The sequence below is a fragment of the Acipenser ruthenus genome, chromosome 26 (genome assembly GCF_902713425.1).
Source record: "Acipenser ruthenus chromosome 26, fAciRut3.2 maternal haplotype, whole genome shotgun sequence".
NCBI classification, from domain to species: domain Eukaryota; kingdom Metazoa; phylum Chordata; class Actinopteri; order Acipenseriformes; family Acipenseridae; genus Acipenser; species Acipenser ruthenus.
The window spans coordinates 10,298,795-10,323,003 of record NC_081214.1 but is presented as its reverse complement, the minus strand read 5'-3'; the positions used below and the strand labels follow the sequence as shown (position 1 = coordinate 10,323,003).

The window sequence follows — 24,209 nt, the reverse complement described above, 5'->3', positions numbered from 1 at the left end:
TATACAGTATGTATGTTGTTGTGTATGTAGGCATGTATGTATTATGTAAATACTTATTGTCCTAATACATGTTTATTGTTAGTAGTGATATGTGTTTGTTTTTGTTTTTTTTTACTGTACTTTATAAATCAGTTTGTTTTTATATATATATATATATATATATATATATATATATATATATATATATATGTATTCATGATGCATTGTATATATACATGTATGTATTGTATAATTGCTTTGGCAACACCTGCTATTGTAAGTCATGCCAATAAAGCACCATTGAATTGAATTGAGAGAGAGACACCTCAATCTGCTTATATTAAAGCAGATGCACAGAGAGACACCTCAGTCTGCTTATATTAAGCAGATGCACAGAGAGAGAGACGCCTCAATCTGCTTATATTAAAGCAGATGTACAGACAGAGAGACGCCTCAATCTGCTTATATTAAAGCAGATGCGCAGAGAGAGAGACGCCTCAATCTGCTTATATTAAAGCAGATGCACAGAGAGAGACGCCTCAATCTGCTTATATTAAAGCAGATGCACAGAGAGAGAGACGCCTCAATCTGCTTATATTAAAGCAGATGCACAGAGAGACACCTCAGTCTGCTTATATTAAGCAGATGCACAGAGAGAGAGACGCCTCAATCTGCTTATATTAAAGCAGATGTACAGACAGAGAGACGCCTCAATCTGCTTATATTAAAGCAGATGCGCAGAGAGAGAGACGCCTCAATCTGCTTATATTAAAGCAGATGCACAGAGAGAGAGACGCCTCAATCTGCTTATATTAAAGCAGATGCACAGAGAGAGAGACGCCTCAATCTGCTTATATTAAAGCAGATATGCAGACAGAGAGACGCCTCAGTCTGCTTATATTAAAGCAGATGTGCAGACAGAGAGACGCCTCAATCTGCTTATATTAAAGCAGATGCACAGAGAGAGAGACACCTCAGTCTGCTTATATTAAAGCAGATGCACAGAGAGAGAGACGCCTCAATCTGCTTATATTAAAGCAGATGTACAGAGAGAGAGACACCTCAGTCTGCTTATATTAAAGCAGATGCGCAGAGAGAGAGACGCCTCAATCTGCTTATATTAAAGCAGATGTACAGAGAGAGAGACACCTCAGTCTGCTTATATTAAAGCAGATGCACAGAGAGAGAGACGCCTCAATCTGCTTATATTAAAGCAGATGTGCAGACAGAGAGACTTTACCATGATACTATTTGCTTAAATAATGCAGATCTTAAATAACACTTATCTGATTTTCAGAAGCAAACCTCAGGCCCCCCGGAACTCAGCACTTAACCACAAGAGAGCAGAGTGCAGCAGCAAGGTGCATAGAAGCTGCACAGCACTGACAGAGCCACAGCCTGGCTGGCAACCACATACACTGAGTCTGCCTGCTATCATGTACTGTAGTTACAGCTAACAAAATAACTTATGCACAATTCAGTCTGAAACGTGCAGTTTTAAAAGACACACATAGCAAACATACCTAATATATATTGTATATTGCTAACATTTCATTGGTTTCAGATTTTCCTATATGAAAGATGCACACATTAAGGTGATTTAGATTTTTTAATCGTAATTTATTTGAAGCTGTTATAGATGAATAATTATCGAACGCTCCTTGCAGATGCATCAATGCTACAATTCTGGTCAACTTCCTGAAGTGGCATGAAGTAATTAAGTTGCCATTGAAAACACGTGACAGTAGAATGCATAGTTTGTATTTCTTTTATTTGTTTTCCAGAGAAATATACATTTAAAAAATTTGCTCAGTAAGAGTCATTGTCTAAAAAACGATACTCCTACAAGGACTCAACACTTCCAGTAGCATTTCAGCACAGCAAAGAGTGCAAGATACATTCCAATACCATTCAAAAAATCAAATACACATTTCACATAATACCTGCCTCTTTCATATAAGAAAATATGAGATCTGTGAAGTGATGGGAATACATACTAAATAAGATTTACTGAAATGATGTTGTTATGTTGTTAGCTATGTGTACTTTAAGCAACACCTTATACTAAACAATATTAAATAAAGTGCAAAACCGTCTCCAAGGAAGTGCAAAACCATCTGCAAGGAAGTGCAAAACCGTCTGCAATCAAGTGCAAAACCATCTGCAAGGAAGTGCAAAACCGTCTGCAATCAAGTGCAAAACCGTCTGCAATCAAGTGCAAAACCATCTGCAATCAAGTGCAAAACCATCTGCAAGGAAGTGCAAAACCGTCTGCAATCAAGTGCAAAACCGTCTGCAATCAAGTGCAAAACCATCTGCAAGGAAGAGCAAAACCGTCTGCAATCAAGTGCAAAACCGTCTGCAATCAAGTGCAAAACCATCTGCAATCAAGTGCAAAACCGTCTGCAAGGAAGTGCAAAACCACCTGCAATCAAGTGCAAAATCATCTGCAAAGAAGTGCAAAACCGTATGCTAAGAAGTGCAAAACCGTATGCTAAGAAGTGCAAAGCTGTCTCCAAGGAAGTGCAAAACTGTCTGCAAGGAAGTGCAAAACCACCTGCAAGAAAGTGCAAAACCATCTGCAATCAAGTGCAAAACCTCTACAATCAAGTGCAAAACCGTCTGCAAGAAAGTGCAAAACCGTCTGCAAGGAAGTGCAAAACCGTCTGCAAGGAGGTGCAAAACCGTCTTGGCTCGCAGCCAGATTCAGATGTCCTGTTTGGTTCTCGCTCGGCTCGACAAATAGCCAGTGAAGAACCACCTGTACCTGTACCGTACCGAGCCCTCACGGGTCGGATGTGCCAGTGGTGAAGGGGTATTAGATTCCATCTAGTGTTCCAGAACCCCCTGCCATTTTTACAAGAAACTCATGACTTTACCTTGGCTGTATCCCAAGTTGTCCATACTGCAGCAATACAGATTCTTACTTCTAAACATTACAGTGTAGCCACAGTCCCTCCCGCAAAAATGCTAATGCTGTGATTGAAATGAGCGCCGTAGTGTGTGTACAGAAAACCAGCTTTGTTGCAGGAGGGAGCTGCTGTGTCTGTTCTTAATAGATTAGGTTAAATGTTTGCCAATTGGTTATTGCTAAATATTACCTTTAATAGTAATATGTTACTACACCTTTAAATACCAAAGCATGCTGGGAGTAAGTTAGTTGTTCTTGAACTAGCCAGTGAGCGCCAGAGCTGTATATGTTCAAGAAAAATAAATAAAAACTCACTGCGGCTGTAAAGAATAAAGTACTTCAGCAGTTACTTAACACTGTGTGTGTGCCTCAGTTATATACATAACAGGTGATCTGGATACACAGGGATCCTTAGAAGAGGCGTTCTCTTTCTCCTGGCGAACACTCCTGAGTAAATGTTCAGAAATGTACTGCCCAGTTGATTCATGACCAAGGGCCCAAATTCACTTGGTCAAACATAGTTGCTGTTGATATTCCTGTGAACTGTAAGTAGAGCTTTTACTGTGTAGGCTCCCTGTAGGGTTAGGGTAAACACAAGACAACATTTTATTGAGCAGGATTGGACAATATTGATGTTTTAAATATCAATTATCAGCTAAAAATGATCACGATTAATAGAACTACTATGGGGTATATTTAAAGAAATGAACTGAGCTAAACAATATACTGAAGATTAATCAGATTTGATACACATGGAAAAAATGGCAATGTGGCAATAGACAAGTTCTGCAAATACACCCTGTGGAAGCAAAATGGGAAACAACTTCCATATTTAAAAACTGTAATAAAAAATAGCTTGTTACTGTAATTCATTAACATCCATGGTCAATACCAAGGTCTGTAGAATGAAACCAGAGACAGTAAAACCTGTCTAATCCGGCATTGCATGGGGCTGGAAAATTGTGCCAGATTATACAGTGTGCTGGTTTACAGAATACTATAAAATCCAATACCGTACCTGAAAAGCAATAAAGGTATAAAACTATTTGAACACTTTAAAATACTCTATCACAGTACACACAGTGAAAGTACTGTCCAGGTACACCCTGTAACTCAATGACTGGTGACTGGTTTCATTTGTATTTTACTTTCTCCATTATGAAACCAAGCAGTTTACTGAAAATGTACCACAGTGTGTATTTACTTCATTATTCCAAACTTAGAAAAGAAAAATCATATGACTTGGTGCCAGCCTGCAGTCAGATTTAGGGATTTTAGGCACTTACAAATCATGCCAGATTCCAGAATAGACAAATTGGTCTGGATGTTGGCTGGATTCCACTGTACTGGATATCCTTTCCTGGCATTATCTGTGGGGGTGTCCAGCAAACTAAATGTACATTTGTCATTTCAGAAGGGTCATTTTAGTAGTAATGCAGATAATTCCACACCCCTAGAGTGTAAAGACTGCACATGGTGCCATTTTCATTGTGTCTGGTGACTGTGGGTAAGTGTGTGTTGGGCAGGAAGTGCCCTCCTTCTTGATAAGGGTACACAGGGAGTGGGCGGAGAGACCAAGGCTGGCTTTTTCCGCCACATCTCAGTTTTAAAGCTTGCTTCTATTAAGACACTGGTTAAACAAAGTCTATGTTACATCTATAGCAGTCAACTAGAACTGAAGAGCAGTTCCTGAACTCCTTAACATAGTTATCTAAAAATAAAATGCACAACATCTGAGTATTTGTAACAACTATGACATCTACCGTCTGTCTGTAAGTCTCTCTGTCTGTCTGTTCACTACATGGTGAACACGATCACTGCCTTGATTGTGAATCTTCATCAAACTTTTATCAAACACTCCTAGCCTATATACGTCTCGGATTGCATTTTGGGCAGGCACTTGTTTATTATGAGGGCCTGTGTATGGGCAGGCACTTGTTTATTATGAGGCCCTGTGTATGTGCAGGCACTTGTTTATTATGAGGCCCTGTGTATGGGCAGGCACTTGTTTATTATGAGGCCCTGTGTATGGGCAGGCACTTGTTTATTATGAGGGCCTGTGTATGGGCAGGCACTTGTTTATTATGAGGGTCTGTGTATGGGCAGGCACTTGTTTATTATGAGGCCCTGTGTATGTGCAGGCACTTGTTTATTATGAGGCCCTGTGTATGGGCAGGCACTTGTTTATTATGAGGGCCTGTGTATGGGCAGGCACTTGTTTATTATGAGGGCCTGTGTATGGGCAGGCACTTGTTTATTATGAGGCCCTCTGTATGGGCAGGCACTTGTTTATTATGAGGGCCTGTGTATGGGCAGGCACTTGTTTATTATGAGGCCCTGTGTATGGGCAGGCACTTGTTTATTATGAGGGCCTGTGTATGGGCAGGCACTTGTTTATTAGGAGGGCCCTAGTGGTTAGGGCACTGGCAGCAGTGTGGAGTAGTGGTCAGGGATCTGGCAGCAGTGTGGAGTAGTGGTTAGGGCTCTGGTAGCAGTGTGGAGTAGTGGTTAGGGCTGTGGCAGCAGTGTGGAGTAGTGGTTAGGGCTCTGGACTCTTGACTGGAGGGTCATGGGTTCAATCCCAGGTGGGGGACACTGCTGCTGTAACCTTGAGCAAGGTACTTTACCTAGATTGCTCCAGTAAAAACCCAACTGTATAAATGGGTAATTGTATGTAAAAACTAATGTGTAAAAAATAATGTAATTGTATGTAAAAATAACACTATGTAACACAATTTTTGTTCCTGGGTAGTAAGTGTTATTTCCTAATTGCTTATGCCTCAAAAGTATAGAAAATGGCTATTATTCCCCACAAACTTTGCTTTTGTGACCAGGACAGTGATATTTTGAAATTTACCTATTTCCAATGAGAAAACGGGCAAATTTGTGTCTTTTCGTTCACATAAAGTCAGAAAAAAACAACATATGAATCCAAATTAACATGTATTTATACTAAAGTAATACAAAAATGACTACAAAAGATTTAGAAGTGAGTAGTTTTTCGAGATTTACGATTATACTGTAAATCACTTTCACGAATTAGCCCCCAAATGTAGTCTCCCATCATGTTCTCGTTATACTGTCCTTGGTAGCGGCGTTCAAAGTCTAGTATATCCTGGTGGAAGCGCTCGCCTTGCTCCTCCGAGTACGCTCCCATGTTCTCCTTGAATTTATCAAGATGAGCATGAAGGATATGGACTTTGAGGGACATCCTATAGTCCATTGTGCCGTAGTTCTTCACCAGAGTCTCAACCAGCTCCACATAGTTTTCGGCCTTGTAATTGCCCAGGAAGCCCCAAACCACTGCGACAAAGCTGTTCTGGTATAGTAAGTAAACTCGTTAAATTTGCAGACGACACAAAAATAGGAGGAGTGGCAAACACTGTTGAAGCAGCAAAGGTCATTCAAAATAATCTGGACAGCATTCAGAATTGGGCAGACACATGGCAAATGAAATTTAATAGAGAAAAGTGTAAAGTATTGCATGCAGGCATTAAAAATGTGCATTATAAATATCATATGGGAGATAGTGAAATTGAAGAAGGGAACTATGAAAAAGACCTAGGAGTTTATGTTGACTCAGAAATGTCTTCATCTAGACAATGTGGGGAAGCTATAAAAAAGGCTAACAAGATGCTTGGATATATTGTGAGAAGTGTTGAATTTAAATCAAGGGAAGTAATGTTAAAACTCTACAATGCATTAGTAAGACCTCACCTAGAATATTGTGTTCAGTTCTGGTCACCTCGTTACAAAAAGGATATTGCTGCTCTAGAAAGAGTGCAAAGAAGAGCAACCAGAATTATCCCGGGTTTAAAAGGCATGTCATATGCAGACAGGCTAAAAGAATTGAATCTATTCAGTCTTGAACAAAGAAGACTACGCGGCGATCTGATTCAAACATTCAAAATCCTAAAAAGTATGGACAATGTCAACCCAGGGGACTTCTTTGACCTGAAAAAAGAAACAAGGACCAGGGGTCACAAATGGAGATTAGATAAAGGGGCATTCAGAACAGAAAATAGGAGGCACTTTTTTACACAGAGAATTGTGAGGGTCTGGAACCAACTCCCCAGTAATGTTGTTGAAGCTGACATCCTGGGATCCTTCAAGAAGCTGTTTGATGAGATTCTGGGATCAATAAGCTACTAACAACCAAACGAGCAAGATGGGCTGAATGGCCTCCTCTCGTTTGTAAACTTTCTTATGTTCTTATGTTCTAAGCTTAAACAGGCCGAATGGCCTTCTTTCGCTCGTACATTTTCTAATTAATGGACAACCTGCTAAACATTTATAAATAAATAAGTATCATTTAAGTATTATTTATAAATACTCAGTTACTAACTTTAGGAAATGTATGGGATTTTTTTTTAAATGTAACGAGCTGAGTAGTTCAGAGAAACACTGATCTGTGATTCTCTTTTAGTTGAGAAACACTGATCCACAATTCTTTTAACTGAGAAACACTGATCCGCGATTCTTTCAGTTGAGAAACACTGATCTGCGATTCTTTTAATTGAGAAAGAATGATCCACGATTCTTTTAGTTGAGAAACACTAATCCGCGATTCTCTTTTAGTTGAGAAACACTGATCCGCGATGCTCTTTCAGTTAAGAAACACTGATCCGCGATGCTCTTTCAGTTGAGAAACACTGATCCGCGATGCTCTTTCAGTTGAGAAACACTGATCCGCGATGCTCTTTCAGTTGAGAAACACTGATCCGCGATGCTCTTTCAGTTGAGAAACACTGATCCGCGATGCTCTTTCAGTTGAGAAACACTGATCCGCGATGCTCTTTCAGTTGAGAAACACTGATCCGCGATGCTCTTTCAGTTGAGAAACACTGATCCGCGATGCTCTTTCAGTTGTCTGCTTACCTTGCATTTTCAGTACAGTGTTTTTGCGTGACTTACCAACGCGCTCCTGCTTCTCCTGACAGCTTGCCGACAGCAGCTCCAGCTCCTGGTATTTGCCAGCAAGCTGCAGTTTGCCGTTGTCCAGCCGCGGGCGGAGTGAGAGAGACTCTTCAGCTAGGCTACGGTTGGTAGTCAGCATGGTGTCCCTCTCCAGCTGCAGCTCCTGGAACCACACAAGCCAGGGCAGTGAGGGGGGGTGGGGATGGGGAATTTAATTGAATGGAGAATTCTAGTCAAAATATTTGTCATTGAATTCAATTTTTATTGAAAAAGACTTCTAGCTGAAACATTTGCCATTTCTTTTAGCATTTCTTAATTATGGTGATGTCAGTATTATAATCGACAAAGATTTCGGTTAATGTTATGATAATTCCATCGAGGGGTTCTCTTATATTATAAACCACAAGAGCTAAAAAAAAAAAAAAAAAAAAAGTCACTGAGATTATTTTTTTTTAGCTTTATTTAACAGGGTGGAAGCTAGGTGTGAACTGGCGACCCAGCGCACCGCAAGGAGGCATCTCAACCACAATGCAAAAGAGCCGGGCTCATTCATGGTTTTAGAGCTTTTAACATCATCTCATCTCACCGACGGGGGACAGAATCTGTAATGGTAGAGTATAACACAACACTGCCCCTTACACTCCTTCCCCTTCGACTGCAGCCAATCCATGAGATCTGAGTGACACAACCAGGGCCGGATTAACCTATCACAGGGCCCTAGGCAAACATACACTTCTGGGGCCCTACCTTCCTATATGAATAACAACAAATAGACGATTATATATATTAGAGAACTGAGAATTGTGGGAGTCTGGAACCAACTCCCTAGAAATGCTGTTGAAGCTGACACCCTGGGATCCTTCAAGAAGCTGCTTGATGAGATTCTGTGATCAATAAGCTACTAACAACCAAACGAGCAAGATGGGCCGAATAGCCTCCTCTAGTTTGTAAATTGTCTTATGTTCTTATGTTCTTAAGTGTACCGTACCTGCGGTTTATTTCCATTTGCTTCAAATCATCAGAAATTCAGACATAAACTTTCTCATTTCTGATGCATGACTCCAGAACTTGTTTGTAGACTTTCTTATGCTCTCATATATATATATATATATTAGCTTAACTCACGCTCCACCAATTTGCAAAAGGTATCGTTTTCAGAAACGTCAGTTATGCCAAATTCTAGTTATGACGAAAGTTTTACGCACTGCTCTAAACTGAACGACTGACCAAATCTGACAGAAACAGTTTAATTGAAGGTGGTGTGTTAAATACATTTCAAAATAAATTCAGAAACTCCTGAAGCCTGCGTCAAATCCCATAGCGCAGCTTGATAATCACCTTTCCGGATTTACTGAATACAAACACAACAGTTCCAATATGGACAAGAACATCATGTGCTGATTGTTATCCAATTAAAAAAAACGAGATACTTCTATAAAGGAGGATCTCAAACTTTTGTCCACTAATTGTAGGTCCCCTATAGTCCACAAAAATATATATTAAAAAACAAACATAGTAGTGTAGTCAAATCAGGGTTGCCAACCTTTTGTTAATTTTGTTTTTACTGACATACAGATTTACAGATTTTTTACTGACACTATATATTTTTTTTACTGACATCATCAAAAATCAGAAACTATAAAATGTGCTAGTTTTGTGTCCTTACCTTTCTTTAGGTCTTATTTACTTCTCATACATGTACACATTTGCAGACTGGATCATTTGCTTCGTTGGTCTGAAGTTGGTGCTGTTTTTAACAGCAGTCTGATGATCAGAATTCTATCCGGAATGTCTGTAGACAATGTATTTCTTACGTCTGTTTTTATAAGGTTCTAATTCTGCACTACTGTGTGGCAAAGCCAACATATTAATGGCAAACTTGGCAAGTGTAGGGAAAAGTGGCTCTCCGCTAGGTGTAGACAAGAGTGCAATTTTCATTAGCTGCCAGATCCTGTCTATGTTCATCAAGTCATTTGTTACTGGATAAATCCAGGCTATACAGAATATTTCCAATAACAAAAAAGCATTGAAAGCTGGACGATATCTCCTGAGCTCGCTGTGCTTTGGCTACTTGGTTGAAGAACGCGTATACTAATGTCAGCACAGTATTGTTAATGGCATTCTTCTTTTGATGCTTTTCACTGGCATCCCATAAGGTGCAGGTATATGGCATTCAAGCTGATTGGGAAAGCTGCAAAGCAATACAAATATATACCATATTTATTTCGATCCAAAATCACAGAAATGTTTTTTTAATTTATTTATGTTTTAGTGTTTCTTTACCGACTGGCCTAAGTGTATGGACGGTTGGCAACCTTAAGTCAAATGCAGTTTAACATGGCTTACTTCTTTCTCAATCACAAATACAGCAAAGGCAGTGAGCTTTCCTTGTTTTACGGGTTGATTGGAGGTGGTTTCTGACCTGCTTCCTTAAAGGAAATGCTCTTTCTCCAGGGTCGGGATGTTTTTGGCAGTTTGGGGCTTATGCTTTGCTGCCCCAGAAAGAGACATTGTTTGCTGTATTCAAGTAAAATCAAACTGACTGACCTGGAATTTATTTGTGTCGCTGCGCGCAAGTCAGCGAGGGTAAATTTCGGGTCAGTCAGTTTGGTTTCATGTGAACACAAGTGAGATACACAGCCTCGGTTGAAATGTCAGTGTGTGAAGTTCTTCCAGTTTGCACGCAATTCCGTGTCTGTTTTTACCAAAAAAAATGGTTTTGAATTATTACAGCTTCAATTTCCTTAGCATTTCTGTATGTAGCAATACTAAACATGTTACTGAGTTTCTTTTAGTCTTACTGCAGACACTGCTGTTGAGTGTTTGCTACAGATGAACTGCAATAACAACTTGTTCAAAATGCTGGCATTTCTACACTGGCTTCCTGTCCGATTTAGGATAGATTTTAAGGTGTTGTTATTAACCTATAAGGCTCTAAATGGCCTTGCTCCACCTTATCTTAAAGATCTTTTAACACCACACATCCTCAACCGGTCACTCCGATCTGAGGATGCCAGGTTACTTTTTATACCCATTATTCAGAAAGAAACTCAGGTATGAGATGCTTCTGCTGTATTGCACTGAAACTATGGAATGAGCTGCCCAGTACGTGGAGTGGGTTACTCGAGTACTCAGAATAATGTAAATAACATCTCTTCATGAATGTAAGTTCAATATATGGGAGCGACCAGGTCAGTTCAGTTGGGCAGGCTTTTGTTTCATCTGGTCCTGTGCATTCACGTTATCTGTATTGTTCCGGGGTGGGACAATACCACTAGTTTCGATAGTGTGGGGGTGTGTGTGTGTGAGCCACTGTTGGGTGCGGACCATGTCACGCCCTTGCTCTGCCCCCCCCCCCCATGACAGTAGTGGTCCGCTCTCGTCTCTGTGTGTGAGGGCACTGATACAGCCAGAGCCTGTGTGTGTATGTGTGTGTGGAATAGAGCGAATGAGAAAGTGGGTTTATAGGATAGACAGGAGGAAGGATTTATTGTTTTTGTGGTGTGGTCCTGACCCAAACACGGACCCTGTTTAATTAATAAAGTAGTTTTGTTAGCGCCTGAATCCTGTCTCCGTCTCCTGCTTTGAGCCTCAAGACCAGGGGTCATTACAATATGTTATTCATGTATACCACCTTAACACTAGCCATAGAAGTCATTTTGACGGGTTGATGTTTTCACATTTAAATTACTCTGCGTGTCTGAAAGTTATGTGTTTGTCCTTTTAAGACTTTTCCTAAATAAATACCCCCACGGCGTTTGAAAGGCAGGATCACGAAAATAAGGAAGTTATAAACCAGCCCAGCTAGCAACAAAGCCGTCATTCTGACGGACTTTAATACATGTTTTTATTGTGAAGAAATTCCCACCCTTACCCAGTACGGATCGTTGATGTTTTTAAATCTCGATTAAAAACATATTTTTATAGTCTAGGATATACAGTTATCTAAAATGATATTCTCTCATCTATATGTGACATAGTTTATTATTTTTACTTGTTAGCATTATTTGACTGTTTTATTTATTTTAAATACTTTGAACTATTTTATGGTTATTCTTATTATTACAATTACTGTTATTACTTTATTTATTTATTTATTTATTTATTTTTCTTCATGTACAGAGCTTTGTGGCGACCCTCGTTACAGGCGCTATACAAAAATAAAGATTGATTCATTGAACATGTCTGTATGTAATTATAAACCCATCCTGCACAGTAAGGTTAGTTTTCTCGTTCATTACATTAGACTGCAACTCAACAATTAGTTTGCCTTGTTTTTCTCCCCAATTTAGAATGACCAATTACATTCCCTCACTGCAGCAACTCCTCTCAACTTCCTCCGATCCCCAAGCCAATCTCCTCTTTACACCCAGGAAGAGCTTATGTCAGAGGGCTACTGGCCCCTAGATAAATGCCAGCCCTGGTAAATGTCCTCTGAAGCTTTACCGGGTGCCTGACCAGTAGGGGCAGTAGTGAGGTTCTGGAGTGGAAGTTGAACAAATGATACACCTATTAGACTGTTCTAGAATGCTATTAAAAAGCAGTAGTTTGTAACATATTAAAGTCTATTAGAACTGCAGTCTTGCCCATTCTGACTGAAACTGACAGCTTATTATTATGTCATAAATTCAATTGACATAACCAATGTGCTTGGGGCAGACATTTAGTGTGGCATAAGGCAGGTGTTGATATGGTATATACAACCACTTTATATATTAATATGTGTGCTACTACTGGTTCAGATACTGCAGCTTAATCCTTGTCTATATTGTAAAGGGTAAATCGATGCACACACATTAATATTGTATTAATACATAGTTATCCTTCCAAATCTACCAGGGGATTTTACGGGCTGTATGTTTAAAGCACATGTACTATGGCACGTTGACTCGAGATTATCACATGAGGTTTCATTTATATTTTTATTTCTAGTCTAACACACCCCCTTCCCACTCCTCCCTCGCTTTCTTTGACCACAAATTCAGTTTTGTTGAGTAACTGGAATTTTGACGGTGACTAGGGCTAGCTTCCTCTGTCTGCAAACACCCTTTACAAAAATGCTGTTACTACCGATAAACACTTTAGAAAAGTCATATGAAGAGGCCGCCTTTTCAAAGTTCCCTGCAGCACAGTATAGTGTATTAAACCACACTGAAAGCTTGGTATTAAACCGTAATCCTTATATGGTAAAGCATATTGAAAAGCACGGCAGACCATAGTCTATGGTAAATGCATTAGCGTAGACATCGGGAAACTGCAAAACGACCGTGCAAGCTAGAAGGACCAATTCTAAATAACACCCAGCTTTAATAACATTTAGTAACAAATTTTATTTATTTTTTTTGTTCCTGGGTAGTAAGTGTTATTTCCTAATTGCTTATGCCTCAAAAGTATAGAAAATGGCTATTATTCCCCACAAACTTTACTTTTGTGACCAGGTGTCACAAGGCTGGCTGAGTGACACGTCAGACCCGGAAGAAACACACAGACAGACGGTGGTGATGAGTAATGCTGAGTGCAAATGGTAGCACTCAGCGTTTATTAAATTAAATAAAAGGGTTTTAAACACAAAACAGGACACGGCACTGGAGCCAAAATAAACAGGTAAACAAAACGAACTAACACACAAAACAAGTGGACGAACGTTTAAACAAGTACCGTGCTGGCACTTCCAGCACGCTGTAGCAATTGTTATTTCTAACCTTTTATCTCCTCTCTCTCTCTCCCCCGTTCTCCACTCACGAACACCCAACCCCGAGTGAGTGAAAACATGCTGCTTTTATGCAGTTGTACCGAGACTCGATTGCTAGTCAATCATTCAATTGGAATCTCGGTACAACTGCACGTGAATTAATTAAGTGTACTCCCGTGACCACCCATTACATTTTAACCAGCACGTGAAGTGATCTGTGCCATCCTCGTGCCTAAATACAAATCTACATTTTTAAATACACGTGAAACACAGACCCGTTTATATCCTGTGTACCAAACTCTATACACCAACATTAACACACGCAACATACAACACAGAAATGCACACGGGTGGAGCACATTGCCACACCAGGACAGTGATATTTTGAAATTTACCTATTTTCAAGAACATTCCAGATAGATTCAGTGCTGAGTAAACTTGGAGTAACTTCTAGAACTTTCTAGAACTTTCCAGTAATATAAATAGCAGTATAAATACAGAGGCCTTAAGCCCACCAGTTCAGTTTAGTTCCAGCTGCCTAAGTGGATACATATCTGCATTTTTCTGAGATTGCATCAAGAGGCTGCAAGCATCCGGCAGACGCATTTTGCTATGTCTGCGGCCAATTTATCAAGACAAGAGCGAAAAAGTACTCCGTGGAAGCATCTGCTAAGATGTGTGAGGCCTATAAGGCACATTTCGGCATGCCTGCCAGGGATCAAGACAAACCTTGGGCACCTCATTTCACCTGCGAGCACTGCAAAAAAACTCTGGAAGGTAAGATGGACAATTGTTGCTCGGAATTTTATGTTATAAAATTTGTTAAAATTTTTTAAATTGTAAAAGTTTTTAATTTTAAAATGTTTTACAATTTTCAATGTTATTGAAAAAATATATCATATATGAAAAATGTTGCGAGAATCTCTTACACATTAGTCATGGGTGAAATAAATGTATTTTTGTAGGATGGTACAGAGGGGAAAAGAGAGCCATGAAGTTCGCTATCCCAAGAATTTGGCGGGAACCCACTGACCACTCAAGCAACTGCTACTTCTGCATGGTGGACCCTTCCAAACATCAGACTGGCAAGAATGCACCTGCTATCATGTATCCGGACCTTCCTTCATCCATCGCCCCGGTGCCACACTGCCATGAGCCCCCCGTACCCACTCCTCCGGAGAGAGAGCAGCCGTCTTTAGAAGAGAGCAGCAAGTCAGAGAGCGAGGAAGACGTTATAGATCCAGATGACAATTTCAGAGGTGGAGCTGAGGAGAGAAACCCATACTACCCCAACCAAAAAGACCTCAATGACTTGATTAGAGATCTTGGTCTCACCAAGTCCAATGCCGAGCTTTTGACGTCTAGGCTCAAGCAGTGGAACTTGTTGGATGAAAGTGTGCAAGTCGCAGATCAGAGGAAGCGTCACCAACCTTTTTCCAGCTTCTTCACCCGTCAAGATGGGCTCTGCTTCTGCCACAATGTGACCAGTCTGTTCAAGGCAATCGGAATTGCCTGTAACCAGAAATCTCGAAAAACTACTCACTTCTAAATCTTTTGTAGTCATTTTTTTATTACTTTAGTATAAATACATGTTAATTTGGATTCATATGTTGTTTTTTTCTGACTTTATGTGAACGAAAAGACACAAATTCGCCTGTTTTCTCATTGGAAATAGGTAAATTTCAAAATATCACTGTCCTGGTCACAAAAGCAAAGTTTGTGGGGAATAATAGCCATTTTCTATACTTTTGAGGCATAAGCAATTAGGAAATAACACTTACTACCCAGGAACAAAAATAGTGTTACATAGTGTAATGTTTGTTAACGACACTTAAACGACAATGAACTATGCCTGACTACCTTAACATAAATCCCAATGATAAACTGAAGGGCCTTCAAGGCATTTATAACTGCAAATTAGTACTAGCGGAAATTTACCAAGAAAAACTTTTTATAAAGGGTTTCCATAGAAACGTGTTTGAGATCTATTGCACTAATGACAAGCATGTTAATAATTTCCAACTACAAGAAAAATAAACCAACAATGTAAAGTCCATTTTCTATAAAAATTGTCACCGCCTTCAATTGTTGGCTTTTTCAGTCAGTTTGCGTAGTTATGAATACATATTAAATAAAAATAACTAAATCCGCATCTGCGGTCCACAGAAGCTTCAGGTTGTGTGTTTGTAAAGCGATAAACGGCATACCCATCAATTACTTGCAGTACAGTATCTACCTCTGCACACAATCCTGGCAATATATAGACCACCACTCAGATGTAATTAGCAAACAGCACTGTTCGATTATAGCTACATACAGTATTTTTGCACACGGTTACTTTATTTATAGCAAAGCGTATGTCATATATATATATATATATATATATATATATATATATATATATATATATATATATATATATATACACACATATAAATACTATTGTTCACATATTTGTATTTATCAATTCTGCTCAACATATTTAACACTTTTTTTTACATTGGTATTTAAACATTTCTGGGGTTTTTTTGGTGTATAAAAATAGCAATATAACCTTCTGACTGAGTCTGACGATTTGGTCCATTGTATCCTCTTCTTGCAAGAGGTCCCGGAGCTGCCCGGTGCTGAGTATGTTAAGCCCGTCCGGCACCGGGTTCTTGCTCCCTCGGGTGAACCGGGACATGCTGTTCTGACACCGATGGCTCAAACAGTCTCGGAGGCGATGCTGTGATCTGGTCTCATCCTGAATCTGTTACAGATGCACATAGTATTGCTGCTGTCCGTGAAGCTGTAACTCCACGCATGACTCTGCTCTGCCTGAGACAATGCGAGTTACTGCCAGTGGCTAAACCAAAGCTACTTCTCCTCACAACCACATGGGGCGCACCAGGACTCTTAAAGGGACAGCGAAGTAGCAGATGTTTTGTTTAATTTAACATGTGCTTATTGTATTAGTTTATTTTTTATGCCAAATGACCATATTTAGTCAAATGCCTATGATGGTTTATGCAGCACGCTGTGTGTATGCAGCAAATATACTGTCCCGTGGTTTACACAGGGTTAACAGACGGCACGGTATAGTATGTATGGACGATTGGGACAACAACACTTACATTAAGCTTGCAGGGAAAACAGTTTTAAACAGAGGCTGCCTCTCCTCACACTGCGACTGCCACACACCAGGGTAGGCGAGAAGGTTACAAAGTAAATCAAAGGTTAGCCCCAGGGGACAGTGTGGCGAGAGGCAATGCACTGCCCCCTAGCGTGTAACACAGAGTTGTTGCAGGTTTAATGCCAGAGCAGTTTAACCCTGCATACACCAACAAGTGTAACTGGTTTTAAAGGTGTTTTTATTATTATTATTATTATTATTATTATTGTTCCGATCTTCATTTTCTGTTAGTGTTACTCTGGTAGTTTGCGTAAAAGAGGCAGTGAAAACTAGCCATGGTAGTTCATATATATAATTTTTGAAACGAAAGCAACCCATTCTAGCCACACATGTCCTCTGTTTTAACAAGGGGTAATTCCATGAACAAAATGGTATTTTGTGCACTCAATGTCTTTTCTAGTTTTTCTCTGTGAAACAACACACTAAAAAACTATTGTGTACTTCCTGTCAAGCACAAATTGTGTTACAGTGGATCTTGTATAATAACCTTCACATGCATACAGTGTGTAGCAGCAGGGTCACCTTTTATAAAGGGTCGGTTCATTTGCATGATCATTTCGCAGTGTTCCATGCTTTTATGAACGGTCGGTCCATTTGCATGGTCATTTCGCAGTGTTCCATGCTTTTATAAACGGTCGGTTTATTTCACAGTGTTCCATGCTTTTATGAACGGTCAGTTCATTTGCATGGTCATTTCGCCGTGTTCCATGCTTTTATAAACGGTCGGTTCATTTGCATGGTCATTTCGCAGTGTTCCATGCTTTTATAAACGGTCGGTTCATTTGCATGGTCATTTCGCAGTGTTACATGCTTTTATAAATGGTCAGTTCATTTGCATGGTCAATTCGCAGTGTTCCATGCTTTTATAAACGGTCAGTTCATTTGCATGGTCATTTCGCAGTGTTCCATGCTTTTATAAACGGTCAGTTCATTTGCATGGTCATTTCGCAGTGTTCCATGCTTTTATAAACGGTCAGTTCATTTGCATGGTCATTTCGCAGTGTTCCATGCTTTTATAAACGGTCAGTTCATTTGCATGGTCATTTCGCAGTGTTCCATGCTTTTATAAACGGTCAGTTCATTTGCATGGTCATTTCGCAGTGTTCCATGCTTTTATAAACGGTCAGTTCATTTGCATGGTCATTTCGCAGTGTTCCATGCTTTTATAAACGGTCAGTTCATTTGCATGGTCATTTCGCAGTGTTCCATGCTTTTATAAAGGGTCAGTACATTTGCATGGTCATTTCGCAGTGTTCCATGGTTGTCCCAAGGTTATCTATGCATTTACCATAGTTTGCCTTTAATATGTTTTACTAGACCTGGGCTGCTTACCTATGCTTTACCATGTTTTCCCTATACTTTATTGCAGTTTACTATGCTTTTACTATGGTAAACAGGCAAACCATGGACAGCTTTTGGTGGTTTACATTCTAAAACACTAAAATATGTTTGCATAGTTTTTCTTGCTACAGAAAAAATTAGAGTCAGTAGCTATGCTTCCATTAAACTTTTTTTATGCATTACTAGAGTGGACAAGGATAGTGCATATGACATAATCTACTTAGATTTTCAAAAAGCATTTGACAAAGTACAACACGAAAGACTATATCTAAAGATTAAATCAGTAGGAATAAATGGTAAAGTAGCAGCATGGATTCATAACTGGTTACAAGACAGAAAGCAGGAAGTTATAATTAGAGGCCAGGCATCAAACTGGAGTAACGTAACAAGTGGGGTACCACAGGGGTCAGTATTGGGACCATTGTTATACTTAATCTATAGAAATGACTTGGACAAAGACATAATCAGTAAACTATGCAGATTTGCAGACGACACAAAACTGTGAGGGGTAGCCAACTCCTAATCAGCAACTTTAATAATACAAAGAGATTTAGACAAGATTCAAGCTTGGGCTGACACATGGCAGATGAAATTGAATGTGAATAAATGCAAAGTCCTGCACATAGGGCACATAAACATTACAGGCAAGTACAGCGTGGACAGTAACGAAATAGAGGAAGCTATGTACGAAAAGGACTTGGGGGTAGTAGTGGATGAATCTCTTAAGCCAACTAGACAGTGCGGAGAAGCTATGAAAAAGGGGAATAGAACATTAGGTTATATATTCAAGACAGCTGAATTCAAATCAAGAGAAGTTATATTAAAATTATACAATGCACAAGTATGACCACACCTAGAATATTGTGTCCAGTTCTGGTCCCCATATCATAAGAAAGACATTGAGGCATTGGAGAGAGTACAGAGGAGAGCAACATGATTAATTCCAGGATTGAAGGGTATGTCATATGAAGATAGCCCGAGAGCTGAATCTGTACAGCCTAGAAAGCAGAGCCAGAAATGACTTAATAGAGGCATTTTAAATTTGTAAAGTTTAACAAAGTAACTGCTGAGAATTATTTTTCGCAGGTCACAGAGAGCAGAACCAGGGGCCACAGGTGGAAGATGACGAAGGGCATATTCAGAACTGAGAGGAGAAGGAGCTTTTTCATGGAAAGGGTGGTGAACCATTGGAACAGGCTGCTGGACAAAGTTGTTGAAGCAGAGACTATCCAGTCCTTCAGGAATAGACTGGATGCTGTCCAAAAATACTGTATAACCCTCTCTGTGATCGTAAAAAGACCTTTAGCTAGCCACCTGGAGGAAGAGCAGTCTGTTTAGCCACGGATCCCCAGAGGTTTCATTTCCCCTAATAACTTTTTTTGTTTTTCCTCTCCTGTTAACGGATCACACTTCCATTAAGCGAGCGAGCATACAGTAGGTGGGCCGAATGGCCTTTTCTCATTCTAGAATTTCTTATGTTCTTGTGATAGGGTGTGTATGATTCACTAAGGGACACGGGAGTCAGAAAGGTGTAGTTGATAATGCCACACAGGCGCTCAAGATTTATTTAAAACACAATGGTAATGTTTGTTTGCTTGTAAAGTTCTCACTGATGCTGCAAAATAAAAGTCCAAAACAAAAAGGCAAAAGCATAAGAGAAAATAAACACTGGTAATCAAACTACAAACAAAAGGTGCTGCTCCACGCAGCGTCCCACAGCCTCCGCTATTCAGTGAGGCTCGAGTTTCAGTGATGCTCTCCTATTCCCTCGCTATCATTCATGGGGTAGCCCAGATTCCCTGAGCTAAACTAAATAACGTCCCAGTATGGGTACGTGATAATTAAATATAGAGGCTGTCTTCGTCCGCCATCTCTGTTGTCTTTTTCCTTCTTTCTCCATACTCTTTCGTTCTCTTTGTTTACTCAAATTCTCCGGCCAGAGCTTCCACTGGATTGTATCCTGCAAGGCCTAACAGAGGAAAAGCAGAGCTTCTTGTCTGACTACCAGATTTAATCCAGTAGTAATATATTCAGATACCAAGGTAGTTACCTCATTACTCTGAAGTCGTGGTTTGAATTTCAAATCGCGGATTGAGTTGACGTCTTGATCTGCATTTCATCACCACAGCTGAACAGGTAGTACAGATGTAATGGATGGGGGTGTGTGGCAAGGTGGCTTGCAGTGCGCTGGTGTAGAGGTGATGCAGTGCTCAGACAACAACAAACAACAGAGTTCACGGTCCAAACAGTTCTTTATTTTGTTCGCACGGTTTGACACTGTTAAATTATAACGCTGGCAACTACACAGCAATGTGTAATTGCATAGCTAAACAATACAGGGTTTCAGTCCCGAAATAATAATAATACAGGCACGGCTCCGTGTCCTTTCTCGCGGTGCACCCGTGCTGGCGGTGAATACAGTGATCATGACTTGTGCAGTATTTATAACCCGGGTTGGATGCTGGCTTGACAGTTACAGCTCCCGGTTGTTAGCTGCCTACTAATTACAAAGCAAACACTCATAAAAACACTCACGGTTAGTTTACAGTTTTTGGAATCTGTCCGTAACCATAACAAAGGAACAGATCGCTCGGCCACATCCCCTGATAAACCTTCAGTCAAGCCCCCTTTGGTTGCGAGTGCAATCACATCTCCAATCCATGACTGACACATTGCCTACCGCAGTAAGGCGCTGACTTCTAGTATTGTGGCTTTGCCCCCTTTTTGGATGGCCGACTTCTGACTGACCCTGGAATGAACTGTCAAACCATCCAGTCTGGGGCACACTGTTCCTGTTATACCGCACCCTCACAGGTTGGGAGGTAGAGTGTTGACTCGGATTCATTCGTTCTCTGTCACAGGGGGTTATAGAGTTCACAAATACAGCACTGTGATGGTTCGGGTGTACCAGTCGAATGGATTCTGTGATGATGGAGAGCTTCAGAGGGTTGTCATTTTGTCCCAAAGCACCATAGAACTTTCTGTTCAGCTTCAGAAGATGTTCATCCAGCATCTCAATACCCAGCTGTCTGTGAAGATCTGCTGTTCTGGTGAAGGTTGCAGCAATCCGCAAGGCTTTGTTCTGTACTCTCTGAAGTAAGAGACAAGTTGAGTCCAAGCAGCCACTCCAGACTAGGGAAGTATAGGTCAAGGTAGGTCTGATAATTGCCTTGATGATCTTGATTTTGCTTCTTAGTGGCATGGTTCTCGTCTGCCAGTTTGTGGGATGCATTCTGTTGTGTTTTTTCAATATGGTTCTTCCAGCTGAGCTTTGCGTCTAAGGTGACACCCAGATAGACACGACTGTTTTCCCACTGGATTGCATCACCATTGAGGGAGAGTTGTGGGTACTCCTTGATGTGCCTCTTGGTTAACAATGTTGCCGTGGTCTTGCTGGCATTGAGGGCTATTTCACCAGTCACTGTACCAATCCGAGAGTCTATCAAGTGAGATCTGCAGGTTCTTGGTCACCACCTTCTCACTGAAAGACTGAGATGATTGCAACATCATCGACATAGAGTGCCAGCTCTGTCCTCAGTAAGTCAGTCAGAATATTGACCAGGAAAGGGATGATGATTGCTCCCTGCGGTACTCCTGTGAGGACCTTTCTTCCCATACTGCAACATGGAATCTGCATCCAGTCAAATAACTGCTCACCAATTAAGCAAGTATTTTGGAAAGTTGAGGCTATTCATCTTGTGGAGAAGACCTGTATGCCACACATGATCAAAAGCTTTGGCCACATCTAGAAAGACTATGACTGTTGATTTGTTGATGTTGAACCCATGGCTGATGGTATCCACAACCCATAGCAGCTGGTGATTCCACAATTTAGGGAGGGCTAACAGAGGAATAGGAGAGGTAATTCTCATGGGATCCACCGTCCACCCAAGACCCGGCCCCCAACCAATCAAAGAGGTCCGAGTGACACAACCTCTTTGTGTCTTTGCCAAGATTGGCAGGTGGGTCAAACAGTGCTTTCGAAACCCCCCCCCCCCCCCCCCCCACTGCAGGTGATAGCCAGCACAGATCTCCCGTCACAGTTCTAAAACTCATGCGTATAAAAAAGCTTGACAACTATGATGGAAGCAGGTTCTTTCATGAGAGGGGAAAAAAAAGAAGTTCAATAGGGGTGGATAAAAATGTATTGTGTATGAAAAATGAGGTGCACAAATGCAATGGAAATACTTTTCAAGCTAATTTTATAAGTATTTTTATGTGGTCAATGTAGCACATCTCTATTGGGACTGGGCACTTAATTAAAACTTAAAGTCACAGATCATCTGTCAATCAAATCTACAGCTATGGGCAAAAGTTTTGCACAGAATTTTAGGATTGACACATACTGGTAATTAAGAAAGGGACTACATTAACATAATTTAGACATTTTAATTTAACACTATTTAATCATAGAAACTACAAACTTATATTGCAAAAGTGTACCGGAAGTCATAATATTAGTACTGTATTTCATATTAGATTTCAAAATGTCCCATTTTTCAATTTTTGTCAGTTTTTCATTACGTTATGTAGATGGAAAACTACAAAGCGGTATGTAATTCAATATGTTATTATTATTATTATTATTATTATTATTATTATTATTATTATTATTATTATTATTATTATTATTTATTCCTTAGCAGACGCCCTTATCCAGGGCGACTTACAATTGTTACAAGATGTTAATGTAACGTTATTCAGCAGGTTTCACTGGACTTTATGAAGCAACATTAGTTAATTCTATAGGGTGCTGGGAAACTTTTGGCCACAGATGTAATTGGCCACTATAATTATCAAAAATAATTATTCTTAAATCACCTATGTTTTTTTTTTTTGTTTTTTTTTTTGTAATATCAAAAAAACTTGTTGATCAGCACCGGACCGAGCGGTTACAGTAATTCAGCTTAAATAACACATATCATGTAGAGGGGTCGGCACAGTCATGTTACACGACGGACACCTTACAAAACACTGACCTCAATAGGACATGATCATATATCATGTCCCTTAGAATTACATACATTTAAGTATAATGTAAAATAAACATACCTCGTAATGCTGTGATAGCATTACTGACGCACTGTATGATTTAAACCACACAGTGTTCAGTACAGGTGTAGTGTTATTTTCAGGTACACTGTAAAAGTGGTACTCAGCGCACTGCACTTGCTCGCGCAGCCTAAACAACATCCACTAGGAAAGCAGGGAAGCGCACATTCAAATCTGGTACATCATCCTGTTTTCGGTCTTTTACATCGTTGTTAATGTAATTTATCATATTCTTCCACCAATTAAGAAAACAGTATGCGAATATGCAATATATTGGGTCTTGTACATTTTTTACTTGTGCAACTTTGCTGTGGACTTCTCATTTTGTCTTGTTCGTTGTGAATTGTTTTTTTTCATTTTAGATCAATTGATTGTATTTCCAGTTTAAGTTTGCAAAAAAAATGATGTACAATGAATTGTAAATGTACCTGTTTGACAATAGAAAACACCCATCAGATCGCAACTGATTGCACCTGTACCAAAATCTGACAGCGTACCACTTTCAATGTGACAACATACCACTTTCTGACATTACATGGGTTAAGTTTTGGTCCGCATACCATATCATTATTTTGTTCATTTTCCAAACAACTGAATATGGCTGCACTCAGATTGTCTGCATTAAGACGTTCAGATATTTCTGTTAGTTTCAAAAACTCAGAGCAAACCTGCTTCAAAATGTACAAAACGATGGTAAATAACAAGCTGACTCGTGTCACTTTGGTCAGTGCTTTCATCACACATTCTGCAGACAAAGGATACATTTACTGCTGACCAGGGTTTCACTGAAAAGGTAGTCGCCAAATATATTGTTTATGGCAACAGTTTACGCACTACAGTGCAGTCTTTGGAAGGCAGTGGAATTGGGGTACATTTCTGTGACAATTTCTTTAAAGACGCTACCTTTTGTAAATTGTAAAGACAGAGATCATGCTGTGCGTCTTTTTGGTCAAAGTTTACAAATGCCGACGTGTACCTGACCCTACTGTTTTCTTTTGCTTCTCTTACATCTCCTTTTCTGCTGCAGACATCTTTAATATTTTTGTCATCTTACATCATTTCTCTGGATGATCTCGGGACACTGTAGATTTTAAAGCTTCATTTACCTGACCACACCTCATGCATTCCATGCTACTATCCCTGGA

General features: G+C 39.9%; 1 protein-coding gene across 1 annotated transcript; it reads right to left on the bottom strand.

Annotated features, from left to right (window-relative positions):
- Nucleotides 1-2,256: 2,256 nt before the first annotated feature.
- Nucleotides 2,257-16,335, bottom strand: LOC131701790 (vacuolar protein sorting-associated protein 37D-like). The gene is made up of 3 exons (XM_059001715.1): nt 16,054-16,335; nt 7,805-7,970; nt 2,257-2,294 (listed from the first exon to the last, which is right to left on the bottom strand). Exons 1-3 carry the CDS (start codon nt 16,180-16,182, stop codon nt 2,257-2,259), a joined length of 333 nt encoding a protein of 110 aa, XP_058857698.1. The 5' UTR covers nt 16,183-16,335.
- Between the last annotated feature and the right edge of the window lie 7,874 nt (nt 16,336-24,209).

What these genes read in the sequence shown, in the direction of transcription:
- LOC131701790 (XM_059001715.1), bottom strand. Translation starts at nt 16,182, where the DNA reads ATGTCCCGGTTCACCCGAGGGAGCAAGAACCCGGTGCCGGACGGGCTT. An exon ending in TCGTCAGACTCAGTCAGAAG is followed by an intron (nt 7,971 to 16,053) that starts GTTATATTGCTA and finishes GTGTGGTTCCAG; the next exon opens with GAGCTGCAGCTGGAGAGGGA. An exon ending in GGAGAAGCAGGAGCGCGTTG is followed by an intron (nt 2,295 to 7,804) that starts GTAAGTCACGCA and finishes TCTTCCTTGCAG; the next exon opens with ATGGTTTTGCACTTGATTGC.